General features: G+C 50.0%; 1 protein-coding gene across 1 annotated transcript in view; it reads right to left on the bottom strand.

The window, feature by feature from the left end:
* Nucleotides 1-3659: 3659 nt before the first annotated feature.
* The window catches only part of LY86 (lymphocyte antigen 86), a 53949-nt gene continuing 40493 nt past the window's right edge, over nucleotides 3660-17115 (bottom strand). Inside the window, exons 4-5 of the mRNA XM_012647001.1 lie at nucleotides 7543-7595; nucleotides 3660-3964 (exon numbers count right to left, since the gene is read on the bottom strand). Of these exons, the coding sequence (XP_012502455.1) occupies nucleotides 3881-3964; nucleotides 7543-7595 (137 nt within the window). The 3' untranslated portion in view covers nucleotides 3660-3880. The remainder of the gene's footprint in view (nucleotides 3965-7542; nucleotides 7596-17115) is intronic.

Below are 17115 nucleotides of genomic sequence, written 5' to 3' on the forward strand. Positions count from 1 at the left end.
GCTGGAGGAAAGAATCTGGGTTCGTCATGCCTGGCAAAGGGAAGCTGGGTATGGGGGAGAAGAATATTTCAGGCTGGAGCATTTGAAGGCAGCTGAAGGCGTCCGTTCCAAAGCGAACAACTGAAGGCATTTACAAGCTAGACATAAACTAACTCTGATGAAATGATTGGGAAATTGGGCAGAGGAACTTGTTTTACTGGCTGAGAAAAATGCAGCCCATTCAAATCTGAAATTGAACTGCTGGGATGATTAACTGCCCTCCCTAAGAAGTCAGGGTTATAATCAGGGTGTGGTCCTTTCTGTTCTTTCACCGGCTATTTTGGGCTATGTTTTCTGAAGGCAGACGTAATTGTTACATTTGCAGATGTTACATTTAGTTCTTCACGTCTGGGATGTGTGTCTTTATTTACAGGAAACAAGTTTAATTAAAAAATACATTTCCTTTCATAGGCCCTTTTGGCTGGTTACACTGTTTCTGTTTTGGAGGAAATTTTACCTAAATATTTCCCTTAAATTCTTTTCAGAGTTCCTGGTCCAAGCATATAGCTCAGGGAACATGCCCCTGTGCCAGGTCTAACAAAACTAGCTATACTTAGAAGAAATTAAGATGTCAAGGAACCATTTCAGGACAGGGAATGTGGGCTTGTGAGTGAGGGCCAGGCTTCTACAATTGTTTCCCCAGTAATATCGAAGGATAGGAGAGGTGAATTAGGAAAAGGGACTTTAGTTCCACAGGTGAACACCCACCACCCTGACATAATAGTAACTCCTCTTATTGAGTGACATGCCAGGCACTGTTCTCAGCATCTTACAGGCATTTTCACTGAATTCTCCCAGTAGCTCTACAAGGCAGTATTACTATAGTCAGCACTTACAGGTGAGGAAACTGGGGCTTATACAATGTGAGTCACTTGTGCAGTGAACAGCTAGAGGAGACCTAGAATTCAAAAGCTGGCCTAATTCTATACATGCTCTTGACTTCCAGCCTTTCCCCCCCTTCTTCTCCCTTTACCCCTTTGCTACTCCTCTTGTTTCCATATGTGTGGTTCCAGTGGGACTAACTCTGATCCAGCTTCAGGGGTGGGGCATGTGAGTTAGGCTAAGCCAATCAGGGCAGGGCCAAAGTGATTGGTCAGGAGTGGTCACATGACCCAAGCCATTCTAATCAGAATGGATGGCAGGGCTTTGGGGTAAAGGTGTCTCCAGCCCTCTGTACCGTGGACAGTGTGAATGTGAGGTCTTCAACCACTGAAACAGATCACTATTACAGGAAAGACTGTCTGAAAGTGAAGCCAACATTCGGGGAGACCTGAGGTGGAGGAACTGCAGAGGTAATGAAGGGCTGATGCTGCACCAAGCTCCACAGCAGACCTTGGCTGACGCCTGAACCACCTCGGGGCTCAGTAGTCCCAGAAGCCAACCAAGTCCCCACGTGTGTGAGCCAGATTGAGCTGCGTTCTGTTACCCATGGCCAGACGTTCTGAGCCATGTGATTACACTGTCCCAAGGTCAGCATTCTGCCCAGACCGTAGCCTCACAAAACTAGAATTTCCTTCAAAAAAAAATTCTGTACAGAAGAAGGATTGAAATTGTCCTCAAAATATAGAGAAAGGCTGGTGGGCACCAAAATGATTGGAGCGGACCGATTTTCACGAGAGTTCTTTGAGAGTTCTGGTGGCGTAGTAAAATCCTGAACCATACTGTTACTATTTTTCCTCTTTAGGAAAGTTTCTTGAGGACAAATTTTTGGAATTTTTGATGGTAATTTTTGAAACAGTAGCAATTCTTTTTATAAGAAGAGGAGAAGTCAATTTATGTTCTTTGGCAGACTGTGCGGACACTCTGCCTCCGCCCCGGACACCACACAGGTGGCCAGCCTGAGAGAGCTCGGCTTGGGGTCACCCTCCCCAACATCTCCTCCGTTCTGGGCTGCCACTTCCAGCTCAATCTATGTTTCCATGTTCTGCCAGAGTATTAAATAATAACAGTGACTCTGGCATTTCTCCTGCCAAGGCTGTTTGTATTATGTTTAATAGGAGTCCCCTGAACATTGAAATACTTTCTCAACTTGCTGGCATGAAACTAAAGGTGTAATTTAAGGCCCATGACAGGACATTTAAAAAAAAGACATATTTTGGGGCAAAGAAACATTTTCTTTCCTCTCAAATCATGTCTTTACTGAAACTGCTTGTGTACTTGTGTATTCAGACATGGTTAGGATCTACTCCATGTATGGAAATCCCTGTTTAATCCAAACATAGAGGGTCTGAAACTTTCTCTCTCTCTCTCTCTCTCTCTCTCTCTCTCTCACACACACACACACACACACACACACACACACACACTGTCAATTTTAAAAAGAGCGTAAAGGGACCAGGAAGGGAACAGCTGAGTTCTGCTATGTCTTTGGAAAGCTGTGACAGCTGTCCTGCACTGTAGGAACATGTGAGTACAGAGTCTACCCAGGGCCTTTGCTAGTCCTGGGGATGTTTGTCGTAGCTCACAGCAACCTCAAACTCCTGGGCTCAAGCGATCCTCCTGTCTCAGCCTCCCAAGTAGCTGGGACTACAGGCATGCACCACAATGCCAGGCTAATTTTTCTATTTTTTGTAGAGACAGAGTCTTGCTCTTGCTCTGGCTGGTTTCAAATTCCTGGCCTCAAGTGATCCTCCTGCCTTGGCCTCCCAAAGTGCTAGGATTACAGGTGTGAACCACCACCCCCAACCAGATGCTGATTTTAAAGTTCTGATTCACCAAGCACTTATAGCCTGCTGTTCCAGGTGGTTTAATTATGTACATATAGTTATTAGCAGCAACTAACATTTTTTAAACTCTAGAATTTCTTCCTCTTTTAATTTCTAACATAGTGGCACTTTTGTGAATATAAAAGACCTGCAAATGATAAAGTCTACCTACCCATCTTACTCTAGCCCCTTAGCAAGAGCAAGAGAGCCAGACATTAGGCCCAGTGACACTGGAAGTAGAGGGCTGGGGTGGGGGGCACAGGATGGCAAAGGGGCTGCAGAGCCCCCTGTGTGATCTGCATATCCCGGGAGAGGAGAAGTCGGGGCTGCCGAAATGGCTCTGGCAATAGGATGCGCAACTTGCTCATTTATTGAGGGCAACGAGGAAGGTATCCTAAGAGGACAGTGCCTGATACATTAAGTGTTCAGCAGTTACTCCTGGAATGAATTCATGAATGCAGTAATGAGTGCCATCATGTGCTGAGGTCAAGTATCGTCATGCTTTGGGGGGTGAAGGTGAAATGAGTGTTTGGATGAGTGAGACTATGCTGCCACTATCCATGAGTTTGCATGAACTTTTGGCCATCGTGGTCCAAGGGTAGGGGGTTCGCCCCGCCCAGGAGAGGCAATGGCACATTTTCCCAGGGCTCTGATTTTAGCCAGACCATCATCCTCCTGAATTTCTTGGAACTGCTTATGCAGCCCTGGCACCCAACACTTATATCTGGAGGAAATGACTTTTTAACTACAGCATTGTAGAAGATTCTTTGAACAAGTCGCCATGAACAGTGGCGGGCCAGCCTTCTTTATTCTCAGTAACCGCGAGGAAGTGCTCTAAGGAGCTGGAAAGCAGGTGAGTCTCGTGTGAGGCAGCTAATTAGAGAAGAAGGATGGACCTTCGAGACGCCTTAGTGACTCCCAAGAGGCTCCTTGGAAGCAGATAATTTGGGGGCTTCCTTACATCTGTGCAGTCTGAAGATGTCTGGTCCTGGGGCTAAAATGAGCAGCTGCGCTCTTGGGGGTCTTCTTTGCAGGGCCGATGTCTGTTGTCAGCTGGTTTTTATGCGGTAGGTTCAGTCTGAGGAGCTGGGAGTTCTCTTGAGAGGAGCTTGCTGTGATTTTGCTGCAGGCCACAGTCAGGAGGAAATGATGGTGGCATTGGCGCAGGCCACGGTGGCACGAGTTTCAGTATACAGTTCTAGCAAAACGTGGTATTCTCCCTGCAGGAGGCACAGGTAAAGTGTTAGGCATGTGAGCCACAGTACAATCAACCACTTTACAAATGTTTATCGAGCATCTTCTATGTGCTGGGCGCTGTTCTAGACACTGGGGACAAAGTAGAACAAGACTAACCACCGCCCTCCAAGCTCTGTGGAGCTCACAGTCTCGCTGGGTGAGAGAGGGTCCACACCACAGGTGACTGCCGAGGTGGTCAGACACTGATGCTCGTGCAGGAAGGGGCAGGCAGGAGCTCAGGCAGGGACAGGGTAAGTGCTGGTTTGCAGTTTTAAGTAGGGTGGCCCAGGGAGGCCATGCCGAGAAGACAACGTTTAGGCAAAGGCCTCAAGAGTTTCTGGAGTGTGCTACGCTGCTGTGGCCTGCTGCCCCCACATTCGAGGGACAGCAAGGAGGCCAAAGGGGCCTCAGGGGGAAGAGAGGGTGAGGAAGTGAGGTCAGGGAGACGCAGGAGGGCAGACTCTTGGGGCCTCGCAGGCCATGGTGGGGATGTCGGCTTCCACCCTGAAAGGGATTCGTGTCTCCAGAGTTTTCCCCAGAGGAGTGGCCTGATCTGATGGTTGTGTCAGTGGGATCCGTCTGGCTGCCGCTGAAAAGACGGGGTGGGTGGCGGTTGCAGTCGTGCAGGTGAGGGGCAAGGGTGCTGGGGGCAGAGGGTGGTCTGGGGGAGAAGGGGGTGGATTCCGAGAGGATCTGCTGAGGAAGTCGAGTGGGTGGGGAGAAAGAGCTGCGCGGAAGGCGACTCGAAGGCTCCTGGCCTGCGAGACTGGAAGGACACAGGGTCATTTGCTGGGACAGAGAAGACCGCCGGGGGCGCACGATTCAGCAGCACAACATCCAAATGCTCTGGCACGAAAGGTATGGCCACTTTCGGCTTTCCTTTCTGGCAGCGACACTGCACAGAGGGCTCCCTTCCTTTACGGTTAGCTTCGAAGAAGCCGTCCGAGCGCCGCGTGAGGAATGGCAGAAGAGTCCCAGGGCTGGCGCCGCGTCTGTTTCGCTCTCTGTCCAGCGCCCACTGGCCACGAGGTGGTGACAGGGTTGTGGACACTGATCTGGAGAAGAAAAGGCTGGGGGAGGCGGAGTGTGGAAAGCAGGCAAAAGGACTGAGGGGAGGAGGCACATCCGGAAACTGCCTGTCACCAAAGGAGGAAAGGGTGTAACCTGTCCAAAGCCAGAGGGAGGGAAGCAGTCAGACCACAGAACAGAAGTTGCGTGAGAGGCTGCGTTTGTCGGAAGAGAATAACTCTCTAGCACGTTGCTGAGGCTCAGAAGAGGGGGATCCCCGACACTGAGGCTGCGCTAAAGAGAGCCAGGCTCCGCTCTGGACGGGCCCAGTGTGAGGCTCCCAGAAATCTCAAATATTGAGCAGCCAACATTTTAGAAACAGTGTCAGGAATTTAACCAAAGCTGCGTAAAAGTTAGAGAATTAATTACGAGTAAAGACTGGCTCAAGTTTATATCTGATTGTGTCACCCTCATCCTCCTCATCCTCATCTTCACCTACTTTTCTTTTAACTCTCTCTGTGCATTTAAGTCCACGCCCTACACGATTATTGAAATCAAGTGAATTTTTCATCATTGCTTTATAAGCCTAAGAGAAGATGTATCTGAAGGAAGGGCCTTAGATTATGAGCTGTGGATACACAGACTTCGGTGTACGGGGGAAGGGCATTTAGGCAGCCGTGCCAGTCTGGGGGCAGTGGGTTGTGCACCGGGAGGACAGGAGGCCGGGCAGCCTTTCCACTGTTGAGGGCACTGAGGTTGCAAGTTAGGACTTCGAAGGTGCATCCTCGGTGATACACGGTTCAGGCTGTGTCTACAGGCTGTTGCTCCGGGAGCCCCCCGGTCTCTAAATTCCAGTTCAGAAAACAGCAGCGCACAGACAGGTACAGGACACAGGCAGGGCTTCGATCTGGGCCATGGGATTGGATGAGTTAAAGGGGAACTGATATCAAGGCTCTAAGGATTGAGCTCTGAGTGGGAAAGTTTTTGGCCACTCAGAGACCCCCATTAGCCCAGAGCCCATCTGTGGGGAATTTGGTTGGAGGAGAGGGCATGAGGGTATGGGGTGGGTCTTTCCAAACCAAAAGGCTGCCTCTGTCTCTGTCCCACACTAGGGAAGTGAAGTCCTGGGCCCTGCAGGCGGCTGTGGCTGGTCTGCGGCCAGTGTAGGGAGCCCGTCTTGGGACCCAAGCCCCCAGCCGCCTCCGCTCAGACGCGACCCCCTCCCACTGGCACTGCCTCCTCGAGCTCCGTCACCGGTGGAAGAACTCGGGCATTGCACTTCCCCCAAATGTCACAGGTGAAGGGAATAAGGCTTTTTACACCTCTGGCCAGTTTTTTCTTTCAAAGGGATTCTTTGACTTTAAGACTTTCTTTTCCCCTCTATTTCATATAATTGCTAAGGGTAGATAGTTAAAAAAAAAACCCGATAATGTAAAATGAAAATCAATTGTTAGCAAATTTTAAGTCAGTCTCTAGGTGGGGGTCGGAAGGAAAGTGGAAAAAGAAAAAGAATTTAAATAGCAAAGATTTAAAGAAAAAAAAAGGCTATCTGGGATAATTTAGGTCCCACATCCTAGAATTGAAGAGAGATTGAGTTTTCCTTTCTGGCAAAACTTTCCTATCGTGCCGAGGCCCCAGGAGAAAGCTCAGGAGAACCCCAGAGGGGGCTGGAGGCCTCCCAGCCGCAGGAGCAGCGCCGGTCGGAATCCGAGACGGTATGGGGGTGGCACTCTGAGCAGGGACCAGGGGCCTGGGGCAGAGAGGAAACAAAGCCAGACGAGAAACTAAGTTAACGAGATTCTTTGTGCAGGAGGAGACCCTTTTCCTGAGTCAGATGCAGGTTTTGGAGAACTGAAATAATGAGATCGAAAACAAAAACATTTAAAACAATTACATTTTCGCAGTCCTTTTCGTGTTCTGTACGATTCTCTCAGAAGTAGCATCTTGAAAATTTATTGTTTATGGCAGAGCAGCTTGAATTCAGCCATTGAATAAAGTCACATTATTTTGAGTAAAAAGGAATTAGTGGGAAGTTCTGCTCTTAGCAATGAGCCTTGTCCACAAATGCTGAAGACGTGGCATACCGTTTACTTGGTGGTGGCCCATAGATGACAGTGCAAGGCTGTACCTAGGGGGATCTTTAAGTCCAGGGCTTTGTGTGTCTTCCGCTCTCTGAACCGCCAGCCTCCCAGGCACTAATCGCAGTGTGCGTGTGGCTGCCCCACGCAGTAAGCAGCGCAAGCCACACGGAGTCCCACGGACGCCGGCAATCCTGCCGGACCAGATGCAGGCATCCCTCTCAGGCGGAGGTTTGTATCCAGGTGATCCACAAAGGTTCAATGGTGCAGGAGATGTTGAATACCAAAATGACAGACACTAAAAGGTAACAGCTTTATCGAGAAAGGTTTTCGTAGTAATGGCCTTTGGGTAAGTTTTAAACTGTTCGATTCCCTCCTCCTTCCCCTCCTCGTTTCTTGCCTTCTCCTTCTTCAACAAACGACCTGTTCAATACAAGCATTAAGCAACAGAACACAACAGAAAACCAAAACCTTACCTTGGGAATATCCACTCCAAGATTATTGACAGGGCCAGCATAGTAGATCTGCTCTGAAAAATATGTAAAGCATTGATAACATCATTCAATCATTTAAAACAAAAATGACTCCCTCACACGATCCGTGGTCACACAGATGTGTAATGATTGTTGGTACTAAAATGGGAATAGCCATTGATAGGAATGTTCTCGTTTCCTGATGTAGACCCACCATCCATTCCTTTATACATTCATGCAACAAATATCAGCTGACCACCTGCCGTGTGGCAGCCCCTGGGATGCAGTGAGTAGAAAAGTCTGTGCCCACGTGTTGCTTATATTCTATTGAGGAGGCTGACAATACAGAAATAACTAAACAAGATGAGATTCAGACCATAAAGGGTGCTGGCAGGAACCACGCAGGCAACGTGAGAGGGTGGGAGGGCGTGGGGTGTGGGGTTAAGGGCCAGGCTGAAGCCAGGATGCATGGGGTTAAATCCTGAGACCAACCCTACAGATATTTGACCATGGACGGCCATTATCTCTCTGGGCTCTGTTTCCTGACTTTTAAGATGGGTGTGACGATGACAGTAACAGTGCCCACTTCATAGTGTTGGGAGGAGTTAGGAGTTAACCAATGTAAAGCACTAGTAACAGAACGACATCCAGGGAGCCCCCATGGATACTGGCTAATGCCAGGAACTGGGGACTGTGTGTTTCGTGGGGTGCTGGCTGGGGGTGGGGGTTGTGTGTCTCAGGAGGTGACACTTGAGCCAAGCCCTGAAGACGCAGAATGAGCCAAGCCTTTAAAGAGCTGGGAGAAGAGCGTCGCAGGACGGCGCAGTAAGAGCAGAGGCCCTGGCACGGAGAAGGGCTCGGGCAGTTGGAAGCACAGTGAGCAGGGTGGGCCACATGGAGAAGCACGTGGGAAGCCCGAGGGGTGGCAGACACTCCAGTACTTGAGGAGTTTGGATTTCATTCCCAAGGCAATGAGAAAGGTGTTACAAAGTCAAGTGAAAGTAACTAATGTATATTTTGCAGAGACATGGCACTGTGTGGGGAGTGGAGGGGAGGCAAGAGCAGAGGGTCTCCGGGCCGAGGTGAGTGATGGGTTGTTGGGGGTGGCGCTGGAGACGGAGGAACAGACGAGTTGGACATGCAGAGTGAGGGCCAGGGAGGGTCTGGGTAGGTGGGTGGGCCTAGGGAGGGTGTGTGTGTGTGTGTGTGTGTGTGTCTGTGTGTGTGTGTGGTGATTAAAGAGCTCCGTTTCTAGGGGATGGTTAATCAGGGTACTTGTAAGCAGTTGGATATACACATCTGGAATTTTCGGGAGGAGGTAGGGATGGGGTTATGAATATTGGAGTCATTAACAGAAGTCATTAGAAGGTGATAAAGCCATGGGACAGGATGGGAACCCTCCCACCCCCACCCCGAGAGAGGGAATTAAAAGACAGAGAAGGGGACAGGGCCAGAGCCACTCCCGAGGCCCTCCGGCATTCAGAGGTTGGGTCAGGGAGGAGAAGCCAGCCAAGGAGGCCAAGAAGGAGTGGTGGGTAGAGTGGAGGGACCCAGACAGTGGGACCAAAGAAGCCAGGAGATGAGTGTTTTCCAGACAGGATGACGGTATGATCAGCTGTGTTGGATGCCACCGCTGAGAGTTTGAGTAAGATGAGGACAGAAATGTGCAGTGGATTGCACAACATGAGGTCACTGGGTGACCCTGACAAGAGCTGGGAGAGGTAAGGACAGATGCCCGAATGGGCTGGGCTGAGGAGAGACGTGGAGGTGGGAAGTGAGTTTTGCCTTAGCGGGGAGCAGAACACACGAAAGGGCGTGGTGTCAAGGGTGGTTTGCTTCTGTGCTCAGGGTAGAGACACTGCACCCCACGCTTTGTCCAAAGGGAATGGTTTTGTAGGAAGAGGGAATAACTGAAGGCACGAAGAGTTTCAGAAGGTGGGAAGGAAGGCATTAGCTTTTGAGAGGAGCACAGAAATTACTCCCATTGCTGTAGGAGAGGAAAAAAGAGCAGAGCGAGCTTAAGCGCAGGTAGATTTGTAGGTTGGCAGCAGACGAACAGCGGGCTCTGCGGATGACTTTGGTTTTCCAGTGAAGATCGTGGAGACGGATAAGGGGGTGTGGCCGGCGAGGGCCTGTGCCGTGTTGAGTGGCGAAAGGAGGTACATAATATTCATCGCGGATGGTGGGGAGGAAATGCACTTGAGAAACAGAAGGATTCCTAGGCAGTGTCGAGCGCTTTTTTTGAGGTTCTTGGCCATAAATGTGAAGATGCTTCAGCCAGCCCAGATGCAGATTTTCTCAGCAACGTTCAGCAAGTGTGATGCAGGCGCAGAGAAGGTCGATAACCATGTTGGAGTTTTGCTGGACGAGAAGGGTCAGGAGAGAAAGGCAAAGCTGTCGGCACAGATGCAAGGGAACGTGTATAACAACAGGAGGCCGCGGAATCCGAGGGGTCACGGAAGAAGGTGGAGGCAGGAGGGGCGGGTGACGGTTCAAAGAGCGGTGCAGTCATCCAATGGAGTTTCATTATGGCAGTGGAGGTCCTAGAGTCAGCGAGCTGGGAGAACACAGACGCTTGGAGTCGAGATGTCAGAAGTGGTGCAGTTTCACAGGCCGTGGCAACATCCGGCATTGACACAGGGGAGGGTGCTTGAGGGGACACGATGGAAGTGGTTGTCGGCGGTAAGGAGGTGAGGAAGGTGGGCCATCTGTGTCCACACTGAAGCCAGCAAGAAGGATGACACCTCGGCCAGCTCCTGGTGATCGCTGCCTCCTCTGCGACTCCCCAGCCCTGGGAACCTAGCGCGTGATAAGCACTGTGGCTGAGAGCACAGACCTGGGGTCGGACTATCTGGGCCTGGATCTTAGCTCCTTTCCTACCCAGCACCCTGAGTGGTGCGCGTAGGCGCCATGCCTAGTAAGTACAGAGTGCAGAAGGGCTGCCCGCAACGCGTGTGCAGTGACGCTGCTCTGCGCACCCCGAGGGCACGGTTCACGTCACTCTGTGCGGACAGTGCGCTCAGAGCGGTGCAGTCGCTGGCCCGTCCACCAGTGCATGATTTCTCTTTAGGAAATTATCTTCTCCCCCGTGGATACTCTCTGACCCAAGCCAGGACAGTCAGAGTAGAGGGACAAAGAAACCCCGGCTGTTCTGGCAAGAAGTGGTTTCATTTCAACTCACCAGCTCTAGGGCTGCCCACTTTCTGCCTGGTGCTGCAGCTTCTCCCTGAATCTGAGACTCCTACATAGCCTTTCAAGAAGTTCTCTTTGCTTCTGTTGACTGCAGCAGGTTTCTGCCGCCTGCAACCCAAGGCTGTGACCGCCGCGGGCATGAGCCAGTCAAGGGCTCTCTTGCCGGCATCAGGGTTTGGGGCACAGTGTGGCTCAGGGGCAGAGTCCAGGAACGAGGACCGGGTGTGCCAGCCCCTGTCTGGTCTGGCTGGGTCCCTTGGGCATGTTTTATACTCTCTTTGTGCTTTCACAGATTGCTGTCCGGTGGCAGAGTGCCAACGACTTAACCCAGGAAACAGAAGGACATTGGTTCGAGACACCCCTTTCCCATTCACTAGCGTTTGCTGACTGTCCTGCCACTCAGCTGCCGTGCTTGCAAAATAGCGACAGGAACAGCTCCCCGCGGGGCGCTAGGAGGACCGGAGAACTTGTCTGCAGAGTCACTGAGCGGAATGGGATCCCCAGAAAGGGCAGGAACAATAGTTACCAGTTATATTAATATTCGCCCACCAGGTGTGAGGGAGAGTAATGGCACGACCGTCCCTGGGATGCTGAGTACACAAGGAGACAAGGTTTGGGAACCACTTTGTGCACAACTGCTAATCCTGAACTTCTGTTCTAAAACAATGGTGAACATGACTCTTGGAAGAGCACTGGAATGATATCGAACGTTTTGGTGTGCTCACTTAACGTCCCGAGATTGGCCAACCTGTGCTCTTCACTATTAACTGGGTCTTTACTGGGGTGAGAGATTTTCATTCAATTGGTCTCTTACACTTTACAGTTTCACCTGGAGCTTTTTGGGGCTCGTAAAGTTCCTGAGAATAGCTGCAAGGAACTCATGAAGCTGTCTTTTTTTTCAACCTGATGAAACAACACCTAAAATTAAATTCCTGCTCCTTCCTTTCTCAGATCCTCTCCGACTCTGGGCTTCCTTCAGTGAACGTTCCCACCCCCCAGTGCCATCAAAAGGGCCCCAGTGTGTTTGCGACCATTTCTGCCTTCCCTTCGTTTGAAATCTTTATCAATTTTTAATGTACAGTGGATTGAAAAATTCACCTCCCTGGTCGGAATGCATGAAATCATTTCTGCATATCGGCTTTTTTTTTTTTTTTGACCCAAATCTTTGGATGACTGTCAGTGTCTTTTTAGAGAGGAAATGGTTTTTAAATTGTGGAAATAAAAGGTCCCAAGGGTGCTGGATGACACTGACGTTAGCCGGGTGCCCGCGCCCTGCTCCGCGTCCTGTTCTCGGGAGCCCGCGCGGGGCTGGCGTGGGAGAGCCTGCTGGGGACAGCCTTCCCATCTGCCAGACCTCGCCAGGATCTTAGTGGAATTGTCCCTAATCTTTCAAATGTATTATAAAAATATCATCAAAAGTTAAACATTATTAGGGTGCTTGACAATGTAAAAATACAGTCACAATTTATCATGACGAGGCCAATTGGTATATCTAGAACAAAGACCTTTTTTTTTTTTAAAGAAAAAGATTATTTATTCATTTACTCAGCATTTTGAGCCCTTTCCTGCCTGCTGGTCCCAGTGGGGTGAGGCGGAGGAGGCAGTGTTTATTTTTCTCTCCAGTTACATTGAGGAATGATCGACAAATAAAAATTTTGTGTATTTAAGGCCGCCATGTCGATCGTCTCGCTAGTTGCCATTCGTGTGTGTGTGTGTGTGTGTGTGTGTGTGTGTGTGTGTGTGTGTGGTGAGAGCTGACACGTGTTCTCTCAGAGACGTCAAGTACACAATACAGTGGTATCATCACTAGCTAGTCACCGGGCTGCACACTGGGTCTCCAGAACTTACTCATCTCGTCTTTTCACCACCATCTCCCCTTGCCCCACCCTCCAGCCTCTGGGAACCACCCATCTGCTCTCTCTTGCTATGAGTGCAGCTTTTTTAGTTTTTAGTTTCTTACATTCCACATGTAAGTGAGACCATGCAGTGCCTGTCGGTCTCATTTCACGTAGCACCAAGTCCTCCAGGGTCACCCGGGCATCACACGTGGCAGGATTTTCTTCCTTTTCAAGGCCGAATCATATTCCATTGTGTATATACGACGTTCTTTCCCCATTCACCTGCCCATGTTGTTTTCACATCTTGGCTGCTGTGGATAATTGTGTGAGGAAGGGGACCCTCGCACACTGTTGGTGGGAAGGTAAATTGGCACAGTCGCTATGGAGAACAGTACGGAGGATCATCAAAAATTTAGAACTAGAACTGCCATCTGACCCAGCCACCACACTGCTGGGTCCACATACCCCGGAAAGGGAATCCGGATGTGTTAAGACATCGGCACGCAGGGAGGCAGCGTCGACCTGTCCTAGGAGGACACAACTGTCACCCTGCCCTGCAGGGGGTGAGCAGAGTGGGAGGGAGTGGGGCCTGGGAAGGCCTCTGGTGCAGGGAGGACCAAGGGAAAGAGGGAGGCGGGAGGGCGTCATCTCTGGAAAGGGCGGGAGGGAGCCTTGCTTCATTTCAGTGAGCTCTAAATACAGTCTTCCTTCCGCCCCCGACTCTGGGTATTCTCTGAGAGACGCTGCTCTGGAAGACGATGAAGGCCCAGGCCCTGCTCTGCATGTTGTCTGCTCTGACCTGCAGCTCTGCTTTCTTCAGTGTCTGACCCCCCAGGGTGTGAGGGTTCCTTTTCTCATAGGGGGAGCTTGTTGGTTAGGGCACTTAAAGAATTTAAGGTGATAACGCCCTTGCCCAGGTGTGGGGACGGACAAACGTGTCCACTGCCTTCAGGATGGATGAGGCCACAGGTAGATCCCTCAGGGCCCCAAAGGCTCGAGGTTTCATCAAGGTTTTCATGGATTCCAGGCAGTGTGGCTAGTAAGCTCCAGGCCAAGCCCAGGCCTAATAGGATTTTTTAAAATTATATTTCGGTTATCCTAATTTGGCAGCTCCTCAAGCTCCCAGCCATTCACCTGTTATCTAGAACTAGAGCCTCTGGGTTCTTCACGTCTCTCCTTGAGGGAGGATCCCAGACCCTCAGCGCTGCAGGCCCAGCTGCTCCCGTTCAGAAGGGGTCCCGCGGGGCCTTGTGCAGTTGCACAGAGCGAGGCTGGCGGGGGGCCAGTGGGAGCGGAAATCCACTCCCACTGGGCTGGGTCCCACTGGCAGATGCAGTTGGTGTCTGGTGCCATATCCCCTCGGCCCCTGGCCAAATCCCTGCAGCTGTGGTGGGCATCAGCCACCCCATGGCGAGCGTCTGCCCCCTGCACACCCTTTCCTGCTTCAGTTTCCATGGAGGGCAGCTGGGCAGTGCAGGGATGCCAACCCCTGGAGGAAGTTGTCAACCGAAAAGGATGGGAATCTGTGGAGAAATGCCCCAGCCTCCCGCCCTTGAGGACAACTCTGAGGCACATGCTGCAGGTGCCCAAGGGTCACAGTGGAGGGAGCCCTAGCTCCCAACACTGGTAGTCAGTCCCCTCATGCCTCATCACTTAGTGGCCCTCCCCTGTCGCCCCTGCTTCCTGGCACCCCTCCCAGTGCACTGTTTGCCCCCAAGTCCTCGATCCCAGCTTTGCTTGAAGGGGCCCCAAGCTAAGAACACTTCCCAGCAGAAGGTGTCCCTCTCTCTAATGTGTGCCAAGGCCATGTGTGAGCTCATGGTGGCCCTAGAAATCTCTGAGGCCCACACGACAATGCCCAGAAACTGTGACTATGTCATGTCCCCCTACACAGCAACAGGGACTTTACACAGGCCATTAAATTAAGGATTTTGAGGTGGAGAGGTTATCCTGATTAGCTGGGTGGGCTCAGTGTAATTACGAGTGTTCTTATAAGAGGGAGGCAGAGGGCAGAAGGAGAAGGCCGTGTGAAGACGTGATCAGAGAGCAGAGTGACGCGGCCACCAGCCGAGGGTTGTCTGCGGCCTCCAGAAACTGGAAAGAAGAGACTCAGGACTCTCCCCTGAGCCTCCAGAAGGAACACAGCCCAAGCGACACTTGGATTGTAGATTTCTGACATCCAGACTGTTAGAAAATAAACTAGCATTGCTGTAAATTGCTGAGTTTGTGGTAATTTGTTATAGCAGCCATAGGAAACTAACACTGTGGTCTTGCATTAAGAGGGGAGGGGCCGGGTGATCGCCGAGAAGGGACAAGACAGGTAGCTTGTTTGTATTCACACTCCCCACCAGGGACCTTCAGAACCACGACACAGACACGATTTGGGATTTGAGCAGAAGAGAAAGTACTCGGGGTTTAGGGCTGGGCCAGAGAGTGGAATTTTTAACATAAACTCATACAAATGAGAGTTCAGGACAGACTGTAAAAAAAAATTTATAGTATAGAAACTACTAAGTCAGATCTGTCCAACAGAACTTTTTGCAAAGATGGGAATGTTTGTATCCGCACCATCAAATACGGTAGCTGTTAGCCACATATGACTGTTAGGAACTCACAATGTGGCTGGTACAATTGGTGAACTGAATTTTTAATTTAACTTAAATGTAAATGCTTTAAATAGCCACACGTGGCTTGCAGCTCCCATATCGGACAGTGTAATTCTAGATTAACACTGACTATGGAAATATAATGTGAGCCGTGTATGCAGTTTTAAATTTTCTAGTGGCCACATTCCAAAAAAGGGGAAAGGATACAAGAGAAATTAATTTAATAATACATTTTGTTTTGCCTTGTTATTAAAAATACTGCCATTTCATCATGGAAGCAATATAAAAAGTATTACTGAGATATTTACATTCTTTTTCTTCATACTTTTTTTTTTTGGCATAAAGTCTTCAAAATCCAGTGCATATTCTACATGGAGAGTGCGTCTCACTTTGGACCAGCCGTGCTCCCAGGGCTCAGTAGCCACAGGGGCCAGTGGCTGCTGTCTGGACAGTGCCACCAATGTCATTGATGAGGAGGGGCCCAGAGGGGAAATGACTTGCTTTCGACCTCATTCCTCTGCAGGGCCTGTTTGTCTTCCTGCCCAGGTTCCCTCTGAGGGAATTTTTGTCTCCCCACCCCCAACCTCTTCTTGGATTTCTGTGGACAATTACTTAATGTAACACTCAAAATACAATTTGTAAATTGGTGGGCTGATTGGATTCTCAGAAATGGAAATGAGGAAGATGGCGATGGGAGGAAAGAGAAGAAATTGGCTGGACTGGCAGAAAGCTGGGGCGGCCCTAGTAAACAGGTACGCGACGCAACACGAAAGAGACATCACAGAGGGCTGGGTTGTTCAGACTGGGGGGCTCCCGGGTCCACGCACATTGGAGCTCTCAGGATGTTCAGTTTGTTAAAATGCAAATGCCAGCTACGCTGGGATGGGATTGGGGTGGTATGGGGGTGCTGAGAGTCTGCCTTCTTAAGTAGTATCTTAATGATTACTACATGATGAGGTCTTGCTGCAGCCTTCCTAGCTTGGAGATGGAGGGGTCATGCATAAGGACCAAAGAGCAGCCTCTAGGAGCTGAGTGACCCTAGCTGGCAGCCCACAAGGTAGCAGGGACCTCAGTCTCAGCTGGGAACTGAATTTTCCCAACAACCTGTCTGAACTTAGGAGTGGCATCTTCCCCCAAGCCCACCCCAACTGACGTCTTGGTTTTAGCCTTGCGATACCCAGAGCAGAGAGCCCAGCTGAGCCTGCCTAGACTCCTGACTACAAAACTACTCTTCCCAAGACCTCTGAAGGATGACAAAGTCAGCGAAGAAAATATACCTACTGCAGACTTTTCCCTTCTTTGGGGGGTGGAACGTTAGCAACTGTGACATGAGAACATGCTTTGGGGACCTGCTGGTCCAAGAAGAGTGAAAGCCACTTGGAGCTGACCTGGTTGTAGACCCCAGCTTGGAACCAAGCCCGACTGGGCCCAACGTAGATCAGCCAAACCTCAGTGATGCTGTGCAATGCGAATGGCCGACTACTTAAAAGTAAACTGCCGAAGCAGGGGATTCAGTGATCGCAGCCGTTCCTGTTTCGCTCAGGAAAGTCTTAGTCCTGGCACAAAGAAATGACACGTGTTTGAGAGGGAGGATATGCTAATTACCCTGATCTGATCACTATACATTTTCTGTATATATATAGAAACATCACTATATATCCCATGAATATATACAGTTATTAGTTGTCAATTAAAGAATAAAATTAAAGTACTAAACAAAGGAAAAAAATGATTATTACATGAAAGCGTGTGTCACTGAGCTGTATTTGTGAAATTCCGTAACAGGCCAAGGGTTTGTAAAGATGCTTATATTGTCTTAGAAAATTAAAATTGCTTCTTTCCTAGGTCAACCTTAGTCTTAACATGCTGGAGTCGACTAACATAAAGAATTGAGTGATGTCGAAGGACAGTTTGAACATGTTATTGGCTCATTTAAAAAC

Source organism: Propithecus coquereli, unplaced genomic scaffold (assembly GCF_000956105.1).
Source record: "Propithecus coquereli isolate 6110/MARCELLA unplaced genomic scaffold, Pcoq_1.0 Scaffold253, whole genome shotgun sequence".
In the NCBI taxonomy this organism is placed as follows: Eukaryota; Metazoa; Chordata; class Mammalia; order Primates; family Indriidae; genus Propithecus; species Propithecus coquereli.